Genomic DNA, 16,074 nt, shown 5'->3' on the forward strand with positions numbered 1-16,074 from the left:
ACATATTTTTAGATCTTTAAGGCCATTCACACCAAGAATGATAACTAACATTAGACAATCATGTTATGTTTATTTTCATGTGCTGTTGTTTCACATTAGACAATTTGGTCTAAACAATTTCATCTGTATGTTATAGTTATGCCATGGACTAGTAAGGTTTAGTGTGCTTTGTAAAGCTTATAATCTGGGGTGTCATGACTTTCTCTAATGCACTGATCCAGGGCGGATGGGAGCACCTGTCAGTGAGAGGAAACTCCACAGAGGCTCAGCGGGTGACTCCACGCAGTCCACATCCCAGCCGGACACAGAGTCAGGTGAACGGGAACATCATGAGCTGCTAGACAATCCTCCACCAGCCCATTTTCTCCATATCTGCCCACCCAGTGTCCTTTAACCACATGTGACTTGTTTATCTGTTGAATGCACACAACTTTGTTTGTATGATGTTTTTGAATCTGAATGCTGGACGTCTTTTGATTTCTTTGTTTAAATCTCCTTATTTTATTGATGTCATTTTATGTTTTGAGCAGGTCACATTTTTCTAGTGTGGTGTCATGTATTTCTGTTACTCATTCACTAATAATTGCGTATGTTTTCCTATTTATACCCACAATTGAACTTCTCACTAAATATTTCCACCTTAAGGGGCGGTCACGCTAGAGTTTCAGCATGCAGATATTTTGTAGACATTACTGCAAAAATGGAGTGCATGGAACAAAAAGTGCAGCGTGAAAGCCCCATTAAGAGTAAAAATTGGCAGAAAAGTTGTCGGAAGTTGACAGAATAAAACAAAATGTATAATTTTACTTAAACACATACTTGGTGAATATAGAAAAACCGAAAGGGGCCATTTAAATGGTCTCTTTATTTTTTCTGCATCATATATTATATTATTATAAGAAATTTTACTACAAAGATTTTTGTTGAATCAGGATTTGTTCGTGAAAACATTCATACGCACATTTCACGACATATTTGTGCAAACGGATGCTTAGTGAATAAGACCTAATGTTTGTGTTTTTTGGTTGATATAAATTTGTATTTGCAAACAATTTTACTTTCATTATTATTTATGTTATTGCATTTATTACATTAACCAACATTAAGTTACTGTGTTACATATTGACAAGATTTTAGACCTACAACAGTAGCCAAAAGTACAAAGTAGCTAACTGGTTACTGGCTATTATAACGTTAAACAATAACCCACATGCTCACCTAGGTGATATCAGTAAAATTTTGTGGTTTCAGAAATGTATTGTATTTAAATAAAAAAATTATGACCAGCGACTGATAAATCGTAGGCAGGAACGTTGGTCAAACAGATTTCATGATGCTGTGTGAACAACATGGACACAACGTCCCTACTGTGATCTCACCATGTTACGCTGTTTTGTTTTCAATAAAGATCTGTAGATAAGCACATACTTTGCTTGTTGAATTGAAATGATGATACAAAGAGACATAGAAGTTCATTTTCATTTAATAAACAGGGTAAGTAATTATAAACCATTCCTTCAATGACACCGAGCATGATCATCATCAATATGAAGTAAAAATATCACCATTTTTAAAATGTACAAATTATAAGGATGACCTGCATTTCCCCATTTCATTCATTTTTAATCGTTTTGTATATTTGAATAATTTCACACCCATGATATGTCTCATTTTTACGCTTTACAAATTGAATCCTCGCTCACCTACGCTTTACATCATTCCCAATTTACAGACGAAATTAAACATTTATATACACAATTCAACATTAAATTACACTTTAAAGATGTGCAAGATTAAGCAAAGTATACTGTCAAATAAAACCAAAGAATTTACAAAGTGAACTGAAATCGCGTGCTGGTAATACAGACAGTCAACTCGTCTAAAACATACAGCGTAATGTACTGAATTACAAGGGGATGTACAGTAGGTGTACCCGATTATTTCAGCGATAAACCCTAGAAATAAATAAATCTGCATTTTACACAATACGACAAAATCAATGTTCTTCATCATTGAATCAAGAAAATATTCAGTGGTATCAAAAGTTTATCTTGCAGATTATCTTGATTTGATTTCTATGTACATTCGTTTTTTAAATTTCTGCTATTGTCAAAAAAAATCTGAGTAGATGGATTGGCAAATATGAATGATTCACAAATGAAATTACCTTTGAGGTACACTAAATAATACAGAGCCCCCAAGGTGACATTGAAGTAAAAAAATCTAAAGTGAAACCACAATGTGCAGAATTTTTGCAAAAGTTTCAAGTACGCACGCAAAAGTTTCAAGTACACACGCAAAAGTTTCACGTGACCACGCGATAGTTTCACGTGCGCACGTGAAACTAAACTTTGTTTAATTTTTGCTCCATGTTCCCTTAGGGGCTCCGTAAAATAAAATAAAAAAATGAAAATTACAATTCATATCTTTGAAGTGATCATACTGGAGTTTTCCTGCTCCTTTGGATTCTGGAAATTTCTGCTAGCGTTCACATTTCAGTCTCTCTGTACAATCATCTGTGTTTTCATTATTAATCAACAAAAAGATTTATTGTTATGATGAAGGTTTAGCTGAAAATATGATTTCTGAATAATAATTATTAGGGCTGTCAAAAGATTAATCGTGATTAATCGCATACAAAATAAAAGTTAGTTTTTGCATAATATATTTGTGTGTATATATAAATACACACGCATATATGTATTTAAGAAACATTTACATGTAATGTACATCATAATAATTACACACAATACACACACAAATATATTATGCAAAAACAAACTTTTATTTTGTATGCGATTAATCGCAATTAATCTTGACAGCTTTAATAATAAAAATATATAAATAATCAAATGTTTGGGTCATATTTTATTTAAAAGTCAGCCATTATAATTTATGCAAGTATTAATTCATTTGTGATAATGAGAAATGACAGCAAAAAATCTTGATGGTCCTAAAAGACAGTATCATGCAAAGCATAATTTCTTCTTTATCTTGGCTGAAATATGACTCAAACATTTATTAACAGGTTTTGGGAGATTAATCTACCCGAGTTCAGAAGCTTTGCTAGTGGGAACACAGTTTACTTCATAAACACCCTGAAGTGCCGCCGTTAAGATTTACAGACTCCTACTGAATAAACTTGAACTGCTCATAATTTTAAGACTTATATTAGTGTTTCATGTCCTGATTCCTCAGCTGCCCATATTCGGACTTCTTTCAATAACAAAAAACACTGAACCTATGCGAGTTGTTCGGGTGAGTGTGATGCACTATTAAACACTGTACAAAAATATCTGTGCAGGAGAGGCATACTGATATGACTCTTGCTTCTATAACCATTCGAAACCATCACACCAGATTTCACGTTAAAAAAATTAAAATCCAGTGTAAAAGGCGAGTATCGTACAATTTGAATTGCACGAGCCTGTGAGCTCATTAGTGTTTAAGAGAGGGTCCACTGGTTGAACCATAGCTTAACAGCGAGGAGAAATGCATGAGCAAGAAAGTACACATACAGACGACAAAAGTGAGGCAGGACACTTAGGAAGCGTGTGAAATTGTCTGAAGCAAAGTTCCTCCAAAGTGCACAGATGAAAAACTTTTAGTGGAAATTTGGATCTCATCTGCAGAATACAGGAAGTGGTCACAGGGCGTTCAGAGGCATTGATGCCACAAGCTCTTCATTTCTCCAAATAAATACCAATTACCAAACAAAGCCTTCGAAGCATGTGTCTGTCAAATATCTTCAACATATAAATATGCATCTAAAACATTAATCTTTTTCTCCATCTTCACCGCTTCCTGAAAAAGAAAAAAGTGCAGAGAGACGTTCAAGTGTTATTGCTTGGTCTAAACTGTTGGCTTATATCTGGATCAGAGTGCTTGACTTCCCCCTTGCTCAATGTCAGAGTCTGTGAGGTGGGTAAGAGAGAAGCTAGCCATGCTGGCTGGGGAGATGGAGAAGCGGGAGTAGTTTGAAGGGCTGTTCCAACTCTGTTCAAGAGTGCGATTGGCAGGAGGTGGGGAGAAATACTTGGAAGCCGCAGAAGAGCTGGTAGTCCTATTGGAAGAATGGTCGCCTGTTGCCTTGGAAAGGAAATTGGGCTCTGGAGATGGGAAGTCATCATCCCACTCAAATGCACCACCTATCAAACAAATTTGAAAGGTTTGGCACAGGTTAGCAAACAACTGGGGCTGGGTGGTATATCGAGTTTTGATAATGTACAGGATTTTACGAGTTGATGTCTATATCTGTATGGTCTGATATGACCCTCATTCTTTGTAACAGAAGCTCTGCCAGAATCGCCCAGCTATACTAACCAAATTTCAACAACACAGAAAGAATTAAAACAGGAAAACAGGAAAGTTGGTAATCTCATAGTTACCTTCTTCATCTGTGGAGCTCTCAGAGTTAGCAAATCTATTAAGGTAGCTGGAAGAGGCCACTGGACTGCTGAATTCAGAGACTTGTCTACTGGGGTCAACGGTATGGTCGCCAAGTTCCTTCGTTGGAGTTTCCTGTTTAAATAAGTACAGGTCAAATGCAGTTTATGCTAATAGGCATAATCAAGATGAGTTTCTTAGTAAGGAAAACGTCAAACCTGGTCAAAAAGGTAGACAGTAACATCATCAAAGAAGGACACTCCACGTCTGTCACTTGCCTCTTCCATTGTTCGTTTAGCACTTTGGGGGGATTTGGATTTCAGCAGGCTTTTGAGGTTGAGAGAACTACTGTTGTCTGAAATAATAACAGGTATTGGGTGCACAACATCATCCTCACTACATTCCGAGCTGGAACTATGCAATCGGTAAGCACGCATGTCCTCATCTGATTCATCACTGTTTTCATCTTCTTCATCAGCATCCATTCCATCCTCTGGCCTGAACTCCAGTGAAGAGCCGTCAAGCTTTCCTAGATACCTCCCCTCCATATCCGACTCCTTCATCTTCACATCCCCAGCATACGTTCTTGTTAGTTTAGCATGAACCATGACATCTGTAGGGGGCGGCTGTGTTGAGGTAGAGGATGTCGTTTCATGTTGTGGGCCAGGAGTTTGGTCTGATGCCTGCTCAGAGGCATCCACAGACGCCTGTTTATTCTGGCTCCAGTCCTCCTCAGTGGTGAGAACCAACTCAGGAAGAGGAGTCCATCTGACCTGTGCATCACCATTAGCAGATGCCGGAGTTGGACCAGATTCAGGTGAAGTAACAGTCTCGGACACCAAAGGCTCCTCAATAACAGCTTGCATTGCTTCCCCTCCATCGGCTACTCGGTTGCTCTGAAGCCAAAATGATGCATCTACCAGACTGCTTCCATTGATGTCATCACTTTTCTTATCAAGCTCTTCATTGTCTGAAAAGTAAGCAGAGTCTCTGTAGTTTCCACTCAAAGGAACTTCACCAGGCTCTTGCTGGTGATCAACTCCATCACCATTTACCTGAACATCAGGTACGCTATCTACCTCAGACACAACGATTTCTGGAGGTACAAGTGCTGTAGGCTCCACAGCGAGACCTATTCCACTTTCTTCAGAGGACTCCCTCATGTCAGTTTGAGAGTTCCACTCTGGTGATTCCAGGTTTTCGGTTTCATACCCACTGTCAGCGGCTTTGTACGGTGGTTGAAGCTTATTCACGTGAGTTTCCGATGACTGTCCATGCACCACGTCCCCGTGCATGTCCAAAGAATCTAATGAATCAGGTGTTTCGGCAGAGTTCTCAATGGTTGGAAGAGTGGATAAGGTGCTATCTTCTAGTAGGCTGTCCTGACTTAATCGGTCAAGAGACGATTCTGACACCAACAGTGAGGGCGTGTCCTGAGTTGCATGGTTGTCCAATACAGTTTCATCTTGATCGATGGCTTCTGATGGTAGAGTATCCTTGGACATCTTGTCCAGCTCCATTATATCCCGCTTTGGGTCAGTACTTAGACCTTCAGTTAGGGAACCTTCACCACCGACATGGGAAGTAATAAAGCTAATCTCAGTTGACTCACTGACTCCAACATACTGGCCATTCTCCTTAGAGGCTCCAAAACATTCTTCAAGGCTGGGGAATTTGGCATCTATGAACAAAGTATCGATAGTGGCACTTTCAAGAGACCGATGACTATCGGATGGACTGTCAACAACGACCTCGACACTTTCAGAGGTAGACTCGGACGAAGAATAAGCCCCAGCTTTTGGAGAAAGCAAAGAGCCATTTGTATCTGGCAGCTGGTTGCTACGGGGTTCTCCTGGTATTAATAAATCAAAAGGCACCATTGATTCATTTCCTTTCAAAGGCGAGAGAAAATCTTCTAGGATTGGGTTGACCAAGTCCAAGAATTCATCCTTAAGCTGATCACAGTTCTCAGCAGATTTTAACGACTCACCTGTAAGGTTTACACTATCTGAGACATCAGTCTCAATGATGGGGCCAGGCAGAGATTTGTCCTTCATTAGGTTGTGATCTGTGAGGAACAAAAAGTTTTCGGCAAGACTCTCAGTGTTAAGAAGCTTCATCACATCTGCACTCTCTTGATCAGAGACCTCCAGATGACTAGCTTCTGGTCCAAACCCTAAAAGATTCTTCTGAAACGCATCACTCGCCTCTCTACTATTTGTTTCTACATCAGGATCCCTCTTCGGCACGTTCATCTCTGGGAGATCCATAAAAACTCCCCCAAATGGATGAGAATTGTCCAGTTTTGAATCAGCCTCACCAAAAATGTTTGCATGGTAAGGGCTTTCATGTTCACTTGAGGACCAAGTGTGGCTATCTTGAAGATAAGAGTCTTTTGAATCAATGCTCTGGTGGAAGAAATCTGCATCTGTGCTGGACTCATCGAGCCTGACATCCTGTAAGACCACGTACTCTTGCTGTTCTGATTCGTTGGAACCATCGGCACCTTGACTCTCCCCCATCCCAACTTTTCGCTCATCCAGCTCCTCCAACTTAATGAAATACTCATTTTCAGAGGATGCTTTATGTGCGTCAAACACCGGCAAGGTCCCTGGGACTCTGCTAACGTCGGCTTGAGCTTCCGTTTCAGGGAAGTGAGCCTGAATTTCTTGCCGTGGCACTGCAAAGAACATACTGTGATAATTCAGAGTAGTGTCCATGGCAGACCGACTGTGACTGTCATAATGGTCATGCTTGGCTGCCTCCCACACGTACTCGAAACTTAGGCCATGACTTGTTTCGGTGACCGTGAGCACCTCGTCTGGTTCTCTGCCATCGTCAAACTGCTCTAGGATGGGGTAAGAGGAGTGACTGATGGTGGCTTGACGGGTGGAGGGATTGGGTTTGAGAGAGCTCCAGCGCTGCTCAAAGTCATCTTCTACGTCTTTTTGGCCCTGCATACGGAGATAAGTAAGCAGGCGGTGGACCTCTTCAGCAGTGGCTCTCTTGTCTGGAGGCAGCCAGCAAAACTGCAGAACCTCATACCTGTAGACCAAAGCACATTGTTAATTGTAATGTTGATTAACTGATCTTGTTTCTACAAATGGCTGTTATTTTTAAAGGACTAACCATCTTTCTGAGTAGGGTAAGTCCAGCTGTGGCTTGAGAGGTTTGACTTGTCGATCTTTGAGCACATGATGGAGCACTTCTCTATCTGACAAGTGAGGATACGGCTGCTTTGCACCTTCAAACAGCTCCCACAGTGTCACTCCCAATGCCCAAACACAAATCTAAATGTTATGGACGTGTAAAAAATTAAAACCTCACAACATCAATTATTTCAACAATAACCAATACTTATTGTCGATATAGACAAATGAACATACGAGCGATGTGTGTATGAGCTGGATTGATGTATCAAACCCAATACTTATTTTAGATACCTACCAAACATTGCTGGGTTTAGTCTGTTCTGAAGTAATCAAGCCTCCATGTAGCTCACCAATCAGCTCGGGAGCAAGCCAGCGGAGAGCCACACATTGGTCATCTTCTGTGGTTATGTAATCCTCCTGTGACAAAAAAATATTAATTAACCAATTATAATTAATTTATGATTACAATAATATTTGTCCTATCCTATAGTATGTATTAATAATTCTCCCGTTTTTTTTTCATGTAAAGCTGCTGTATATGCAGTAAGTGAAGTCTTTATTCTTTGTCATTTCTGAAACCAAATTTAAGTAAGTGATGCCTTTAAATAAATATATTTTTTAAATTATAAGTCATATTTTTGTAAGCTTTACCTTGAAACTAGTCGATCCGATCCCATAGTCTCCTACTTTGACAGTCAGGTCAGTCGTGAGATAGCAGTTTCGCAAAGCCAAATCACTGTGAAAGAAAATGAAACAAATATTGGAAATGCATGCCTCTCAAAAAACAAAAAAAATTAATTGTTTAATCTCCTAAACTCAAACTGATAAACACTGTCCACATATAGACGGTTTCATCAGACGCATTCACGTTTCCACAGTTAACTGTCTGTTTATTTATCGGTCTGGCTAGTTCTACCTCTGGAAAAAATACCTTGTCGAAAATAAAAATGTTTCAGTTTCCTAAAGACGAGGGGAGACGGCGAGCATGGATCAATGCTGTGCGGATTTGGCAGCCAGACAAGAATTGAATGATCTATAAATTACATTGTTTACTTAAAGGGACATTCCACTTTTTTTGAAAATATGCAAATTTTTCAGCTCCACTAGAGTTAAACATTTGATTCCCACCGCTTCGGAATCCATTCAGCCGATCTCCGGGCCTGGCGCCAGCACCTCCAGCATAGCTCAGCACAATCCATTGAATCCGATTAGACCATTAGCATTAAGCTAAAAAATAACCAAAGAGTTTGGATATTTCTCCTATTTAAAACTTGACTCTTCTGTAGTTACATGATGGAAAGTATAGACGTATAGAATAGAACAGTTATAGAATAGATTAGTTAGAATAGTTTTGGACGGAAAATTAAAAGTTGTGACTTTCTAGGCAGATATGACTAGGACTATACTCTCAAACTGGCGTAATAATCAAGGACTTTGCTGATGTAACATGGCTGCAGTCCCCTGCTATTGAAAGTGTGAACCAAGGGACTATTTTCGGGCAGTGCTCAACACCACCACGCCTCCTGCAGCCATGCTACTGATCATTACGCCAGAATGAGAGTATAGTTCCTAGCCATACTGCCTAGAAAATTGCAGCTTTTAATTTTCTGTCGGTCTTAGTACACAATGTAACTACAGAAGAGTCAAGTTTTACATAGGAAAACTATCCAAACTCTTTGGTTATTTTTAGCATAATGCTAATGGTCTAATCAGATTCAATGGATTGTGCCAAGCTATGCTAAAAGTGCCAGCGCCATACCCGAAGATCGGCTAAATGGACCCCAAACTAGTAAAAATCAAATGTTTAACTCTAGGGGAGCTGGAAAATGATTATATTTTCAAAAAGTGGAATGTCCCTTTAAGAAATAATTGATTCAAAAATAATTCAATTAGATTTTTCCGCTATATGGTTACCACAAGCATTGCTCTGGTGGTTCTTTTAAGACATTTGACAGGTCAGTTGTGCGGTTTACAGATAAATAATCAACACCCATGAAACATTTCTCAACCATTTGTATAAAGCATTCAACAGCCCTGTGGTATAAAACTATATTAAGTATTTCTATAACTTGACGCATTTATTTTCATGCTTACACTATAACCCCCCAGATTGAAAGACAAGGCTTAAGGCTAGTCCTCACAGATCATAAGATATGCCAGTGTTAATGATGAGGGGTGTAATGATATTTTGCGATACACACTATAATACCTGTCCAATATTGATTGCAAGGCCGATATTATTCACAGCTATTTCATGTACTATGGCTATTGATAAGTCCTTATCGATCTAAAATCACTGTTAGTTTGAGTCGTTTATAACATGCATTGGAAAAAGCAACAGTCATCAAATATAATCATTATAAATATTTTTTATTATCATGAAAATGTTTAAAGAACAGCGATATAAATATGCTTATACATTTCCTGGAGCTGCCTGTTTAATGGTACTTCATCTGCGGCGCATATTGTGGTTTGCATGAGAGCGCCATCTGGCTTTTGGATGTAGTGACATTTCCCCATAATTCATTTGAAGCATAGCAAACAGAATTGGACAATGTTTTGTTACACCCCTACTATTGATTGTCTCAAAATACACACAAAGATAAATGACAAAATACTGCTGTATATGAGCATAAACAAAAAATAAAAGTCCTTACAAGCACCACATGCTTTTTTAAGTCTGGCTGGCACATCCGATTATCTACAAACTCTCAATAAAGATGTCATCACCTATATTCACGTCCATGTAATACAAATGCATGCTGACAGCATGGACACATCATTAATAGGTGATTGAGTGGCTGTTTTGTGGTTAAGTTGGGTCCGAAGGTTACAGACTAACAGTTGTGTGTGTGTAAAATCACTGATGCTGGAGCTTTTCCCAACCCTGTCATACAGCATCAGGATATTGTTCCCAGTGAGAAAGAAAATGCCCACTGGGGCAAGAAGTGAGATGACAGGACATATGGTGTCTCATTCAGACTGAGATTGTCTAACCAGTGTCTCTTTTACAGCCTCTCGCGGGACATTGCTGACACCGGAGCTGTTTGCACACAGAGCGCTGGCCTACTGTCATGCTCACTGAAACAGTCGAAAGATAAATGGACAGATATCTGAGACCCTGCACCCTGCCCCGGGCAAAAGAAGCAAATACAGTACTGTTGGCGGGTCACCGAGGAGTGGAGCTGAAGTTTTGGCCGTACATGGAAAATGAGTGCGTGGACGACAAAACGGAAACAGGAGCTACTGCTGTGTGCGGCAATTTTATACTTGAAATATATTATTTTAATATCTGTTTATTTATTTTTGACATACATCTTACAGTCCACAGAAAGACTGAATAGCTATTCGCATAAACTAAATCTGTGATACGTTTCCTTATTATATGTATGGGACAATATAAATTATGTAAATGTTATCATATTATTTTCATTCAAATAAATCACACTAATAATAAATTATATAAAGCTGTCACTGGGCAGAATCCCCTTTATTAAAAAGTACGCCTTTGCAACTAAAAAAATCATATTAGTACGTTTCTAAACGGTAAGGGGACCGCTTCAAAATGTACATTATATTTAGTTTTGTACACGCATACACATGCAAAAGTAAAACTGAACAACTTCCTCCGATCTCGCAGCTGTTTGGACTGTACACACATGTAAACTTGCTCATAACAAATGGCTTTGTGGGAGTGGCGAACAGTAAATCAACTTTCAAAGCAAAAATCCAAGAGCCAAATTATTTTCATGACGGGTCACAACAAGACGGAATCTCCATGCCTCCTTTGGAGTTGTAGCCCGGATAACCCCACCCACCAGCCCGCCCCGTACTCCAGGATCCTCTTACGCACAAACCGCAGAATCAACATATCCCGGCAGCGGAGGACAGCCAACACCCCGTAATCCAGGAGAGCGCTGCAATCGGACACCTTTCGGCATATTCTGAGTGCGCGGGAGGGTACGGGCGAGCTCAGCATGGCAAGACACCCTAGATAACCTAGCCTAGATCCATAAGACCGCAAGGGTAAGAATGAAAGTGCAACGTTGCCATTCTCAAATCCGTGGCCTTTTTTGGGAAAAAGAGAGCCGGTGCCAAACAGGAAAGCTTGCACGTGCAGGGCGCATATATAAATGACACGCGCCTGTTTATTTGCATGAAGGGTAGCCAATGTCAAACCCACACTAATGGCAAAGTCAAAACTGAAAGTGTCTGACCTGTGCAGGAAGTTGTGTTTGTGCATGTGAGTGACCCCAGCGGCGATCTCGCAGGCCATTTTCTGCAGCTGCAGGAGTTCACCGTTGCTGTACAGCCAATCATGACGAGACACGTAATTCTTCAGATCCCCCTGTAAAACAAAACACAAATGTACACGCAAATACATTTGGTGAAGCTTTTTAATACAAAAGAAACTGCATTTAGACTGAAATGCTATTACTGGTTGTGTCTACAATTTTTTCAGGACATGTATCAGGTATAAGGTATCAGTCAGAGACGGCCACAGAGGGGCAGTACTCTCTCTCTCTCTTTCTCTCTGAACAGATCCTTTACTGCCACCCGTGGACTCAACCAAATAAGGGAAAGGTTGTTTAGTAGAGACTACTATATGCTGTGTCACAGCAATTTAAAAATAAAAAAGCAGTGGTAAGGCAGGCCACACCGATCGCGCTGTGTTGGGTATCTGGGCTTAAAGACGAAAGCCAAGTTTAGGAGACGAGACGTGGCCCTGTGTGAGACGGGTCTCATTTAACTGCACAAAACAGAAAATGTGACAGAGAAGTCACTTGTAGTTTTTTCATTCAATGCATCAATTTATACAATTTATCTTAAACTCAACGTTTTAAAAATCACTCATAACATAAATTCAATCAAATTAAAACGCAAATTCAGCCTCCACGCGCAAGGGGGATATATATAAAAAAAGATGTACAATTTACTAGGATGAATCTTTCCACCATTTCAAGAGTCCTCCAACGACTCAATGGTTTTATATTCAAAAGTCTCAGAGGGTGTGCATGCTAGCCCTTAGAGGATCCTGATATCTCCTAGTGACAAAAAGCAAAGCATTCCCACTGGAACGCTGCTGGAGAAACAGGGTTACCTGCAGTAACATATTAAGTTTTGATAAAATCACACTTCCAATTAGGCAAAGCAGAAATTAAACGTGACTATGATGAAATAAGGAATTGTTCTTGCATTCATTACTACTACGCATTACCTTTCATATTGACTCCTTTAGCCCCTAGCAGTGAATCTGGACCACAAAACCAGTCATAGAGATTTATACATTATCTGAAAGCTAAATAAATAAGCTTTCCATTGATACCATTAGGACTGGACAATATTTGCCTGAGAAAGTCTGGAATCTGAGGGTGCAAAAAATCAAAACATTGGGAAAATCACCTTTAAAGTTGTCCAAATATAGTCCTTAACAACTGAATTCACTTATAAACAAAGTTTTGATAGATTTACGGTAGGAGATTTACAAAATACCTTCATGCTACATGACCAAGGGTTCCCATTCCAAATCAAATGTCAAATTCCCCAACTTTCACTGACTAATTTCCTTGACTTATGTATGTCTGAGATGCCGTGAGCCTGATAATGTAGTATACATCGTGAGTTTATATATTTTTTTTGCTTAAATGCATGAAAAAATTTATAAATGGCTGTTTATATTGTAGTCTCACTTGAAATCAGTGGAGGCTTGGACCCGGAAATAGCATAGGCCTACTTTACATCACAACTTAACAAGTGATGATAAACCTGATATTCCATGACTTGGACAAAAATATATATAAAATTCCCTGACTTTCAATGTCTGGAAAAGATCTTTAACTCTTTCCCCGCCAGCGTTTTTTTTTTAATGTTGCCAGCCAGCGTCAGCATTTTTTTTTTATGATTTTCACAAAAGTTTAATGGCTTCCAGAAAATGTTCTTCTTTAAATATATAAACATACAATAAATCAAATGAAAGAACAGACCCTCTGCTTTCAAACAAACAAACTAAAATACCAAATTTTGATTTGAAATAATTCCATTTTTGTGAAGGACATTTAATAAAGATCAGATTCAGAGCGATCCTCAAAACATACAAAGAGTTTGAACTGTTTGCCCTAATGCCGAGTTCAGACTGCACGATTTTAGCCCTGATTTTGACTCGCCGACAGGTTCTGAGAAATTGCAGACAAATGCCCGAAATCACCGGCAAATTATAAAAGACGCATTCTGAGAAAATCGACGACGAGTCGCCAAACCCCCGTGAGATATTTGGCATGCTAAATATCTGGACCTGTCGGCGATTCAAAATCATGCCGTGTGAAATGTGTTTTGACTGACAATAACATCGGCGATGACCTACAGCCAATGAGAGAGCAACATACATGGCAGCTGGAAGTTCGGGGAGGAGTCTCTCCAAACATTTCCCCTTCATAATCTTTATTTCTTCTTCTTTCTGCTGCAAATGAGCGCACATGCAATTTGTATGGTAAGCTTCTTGCAAGCTACCATTTTCAACAATAATTCCAGTCTCACGTGAGAACTCCGGTCTTGCACGCGTGACCTCGCGTTGCTTCTTTCGCGTCACCTTCTTGCGTGTGTTTGGTTGTGAGACATAGTTTGCGGACCAGGACAAAGTTATCAACGATTCTTCTTACGGTAAAGTCATGCAGTATGAAAACCCCTGTTGCCAATCCATCATGCAGTCTGAAACAGCAGCGACTTAACGCTTCCCCAGATAATCACGCAGTGTGAAACCACATGTGACCCGACTAGTTTGAAAATCATGCAGTCTGAACTCGGCATAAGGGAATACTTCCGGGTTTTATAAGTTGGGTAAGAGCACCACCTGATGGATAATAGCGGAAATACAGATTGCCGGTAATACTCGTCATTGGCAGGGAAGCGTTTTCTCTTAATTGACGAGTTAACTTGTCAATGGCAAAGAAAGAGTTAAAACTCCATGATATTTCAGAAATTCCATGACCATGATGGGAACCCTGTGTAGTGTACACCACGAGTTTATAAAAATGTTGCTTAAATGCGTGAAATGTCAATAAACAGCTTTTTAAATTGTAGTCAGCGGAGGCTCAGTGGACCCGGAAATGGTATCCTTATGTAACAACTTAAACAAATTATATTTTGACAAACAGAAACTAAAATTTAAAGTGACTGGAAAATGTCCATGATATTCCAGAAATTCCATGACCCGTGGGAACCCCGCACTAAGAAAAGTTTATATATATTTTTCGGTAGATTTACAAAAAATGCTACATGATCTTTACTTTACTTAGAAAATGTATAATTTTGACCCATACAATGTATTGTTGGCTATTGCTACAAATATATCCGTGCGACTTAAGACCAGAGGTCCAGGGTCACATATAATGTGTCCCTGATGTTGTAATCTATCTGAATGGCTTCAATGCCTAAAAATAAAGACGAGTAAACTAATCCAACATTTCATTAAACAATCTCCCTGTACGGATGAACTGTGGCATTTGAGGGATTTTCTTTATCTTTCATTATCAAGCATTTGAAGAAAGACCAATCTAGTACAGTGAGACAATTATGCCCAGGTCTTATTTCATTACCAAACAAAAATATACATCATCAAGTAAAGTGTGGCCAAGCTGTCACTGGGGTAGTACTTTTTAAAAAGGTCTTCATTTGTATCATCAAGGTCCAGACATGCATTTAGTACCTTTAGGTGCAAAGGTGTACTTTTTTTATTTATAGACAATGTTTCTGTTTTCTTCAGTTATTGAGTTCCTGATATTTAAATTTCACTTTACATTACATTACAGGTGTCTTCTGCCTTCAGATGCACACACATAACGCATGGCAGATCCCTAAAGACCGCCTTTACAGAAGAGGCTGTCACTCAATCAGAGAGCAACTGGCATTCTGTAAAGCAGCTCCAATTGCACACCACAGCTATTTTTCTATCTAGTGTGCACTGTGTCAGGGTTACTACTGGTTACCAGCCATACACACAGAAAAACAGCCATCCAAAGACCTTTGAGCCAAATTATACAAGCATTTTTATAGAAAGTGCACAATTATAAAAGTCCCAAAATACTGCATACTTCACACAATGTTTACTATCTGTACTTGTCCTTTTATAAGCTGGTTGATATTTGTTACATGCAAAAAATCACAGGGGAAAATGTGCACTTGTATACAAAGCAGCGGGTCATACTGCACACTAATCATGGACCGTATATACAAACAGCATACTAGTCTAAGAGAGCCAAAATTGTGCAGCTGCCATTAAATCACCCATGTTTGCTCTTGTATAAGATACTCCTTAATCGGTCTTTGTCTTGGCCTCTGTGAAGCCACGCTCTTAGACTTGGGGAGGATCGGCTTGGGTCGAAACCGGAGCCGCAACCCTGGCTAAGTAAAGGCCCAGACTGCATTACGCAACAACGGTCCGTAGTGAGCTCACGCTCCCTGGAGACGGGCGGCATGGCTCGAAGCCATCCACCTGCTCGGGCCCAGAGGAACCACGGGCATTGTTACTAACAACTGGTCA

General features: G+C 39.6%; 2 protein-coding genes across 3 annotated transcripts in view; one reads left to right on the forward strand and one right to left on the reverse strand.

Annotated features, from left to right (window-relative positions):
• tecpr1b (tectonin beta-propeller repeat containing 1b) overlaps positions 1–11,012 on the forward strand; it is a 33,933-nt gene extending 22,921 nt beyond the window's left edge. Inside the window, exons 25-26 of one of the 2 annotated variants that reach the window (XM_055184478.2) lie at positions 222–314; positions 10,553–11,012. In XM_055184478.2, coding sequence (XP_055040453.2) covers positions 222–314; positions 10,553–10,573 — 114 coding nt within the window. In that variant the 3' untranslated portion in view covers positions 10,574–11,012. Of the gene's footprint in view, positions 1–221; positions 1,426–10,552 lie in introns of those variants that run through there. The other variant, XM_073856833.1, reaches the window with a different exon arrangement.
• Positions 1,468–16,074, reverse strand: part of lmtk2 (lemur tyrosine kinase 2) — a 42,230-nt gene continuing 27,623 nt past the window's right edge. The window contains exons 7-14 of the mRNA XM_073856832.1: positions 11,756–11,886; positions 8,190–8,274; positions 7,833–7,955; positions 7,516–7,664; positions 4,605–7,431; positions 4,389–4,521; positions 3,890–4,148; positions 1,468–3,800 (exon numbers count right to left, since the gene is read on the reverse strand). Of these exons, the coding sequence (XP_073712933.1) occupies positions 3,776–3,800; positions 3,890–4,148; positions 4,389–4,521; positions 4,605–7,431; positions 7,516–7,664; positions 7,833–7,955; positions 8,190–8,274; positions 11,756–11,886 (3,732 nt within the window). The 3' untranslated portion in view covers positions 1,468–3,775. The remainder of the gene's footprint in view (positions 3,801–3,889; positions 4,149–4,388; positions 4,522–4,604; positions 7,432–7,515; positions 7,665–7,832; positions 7,956–8,189; positions 8,275–11,755; positions 11,887–16,074) is intronic.

This window comes from Misgurnus anguillicaudatus, chromosome 19, assembly GCF_027580225.2.
Source record: "Misgurnus anguillicaudatus chromosome 19, ASM2758022v2, whole genome shotgun sequence".
Taxonomy (NCBI): domain Eukaryota; kingdom Metazoa; phylum Chordata; class Actinopteri; order Cypriniformes; family Cobitidae; genus Misgurnus; species Misgurnus anguillicaudatus.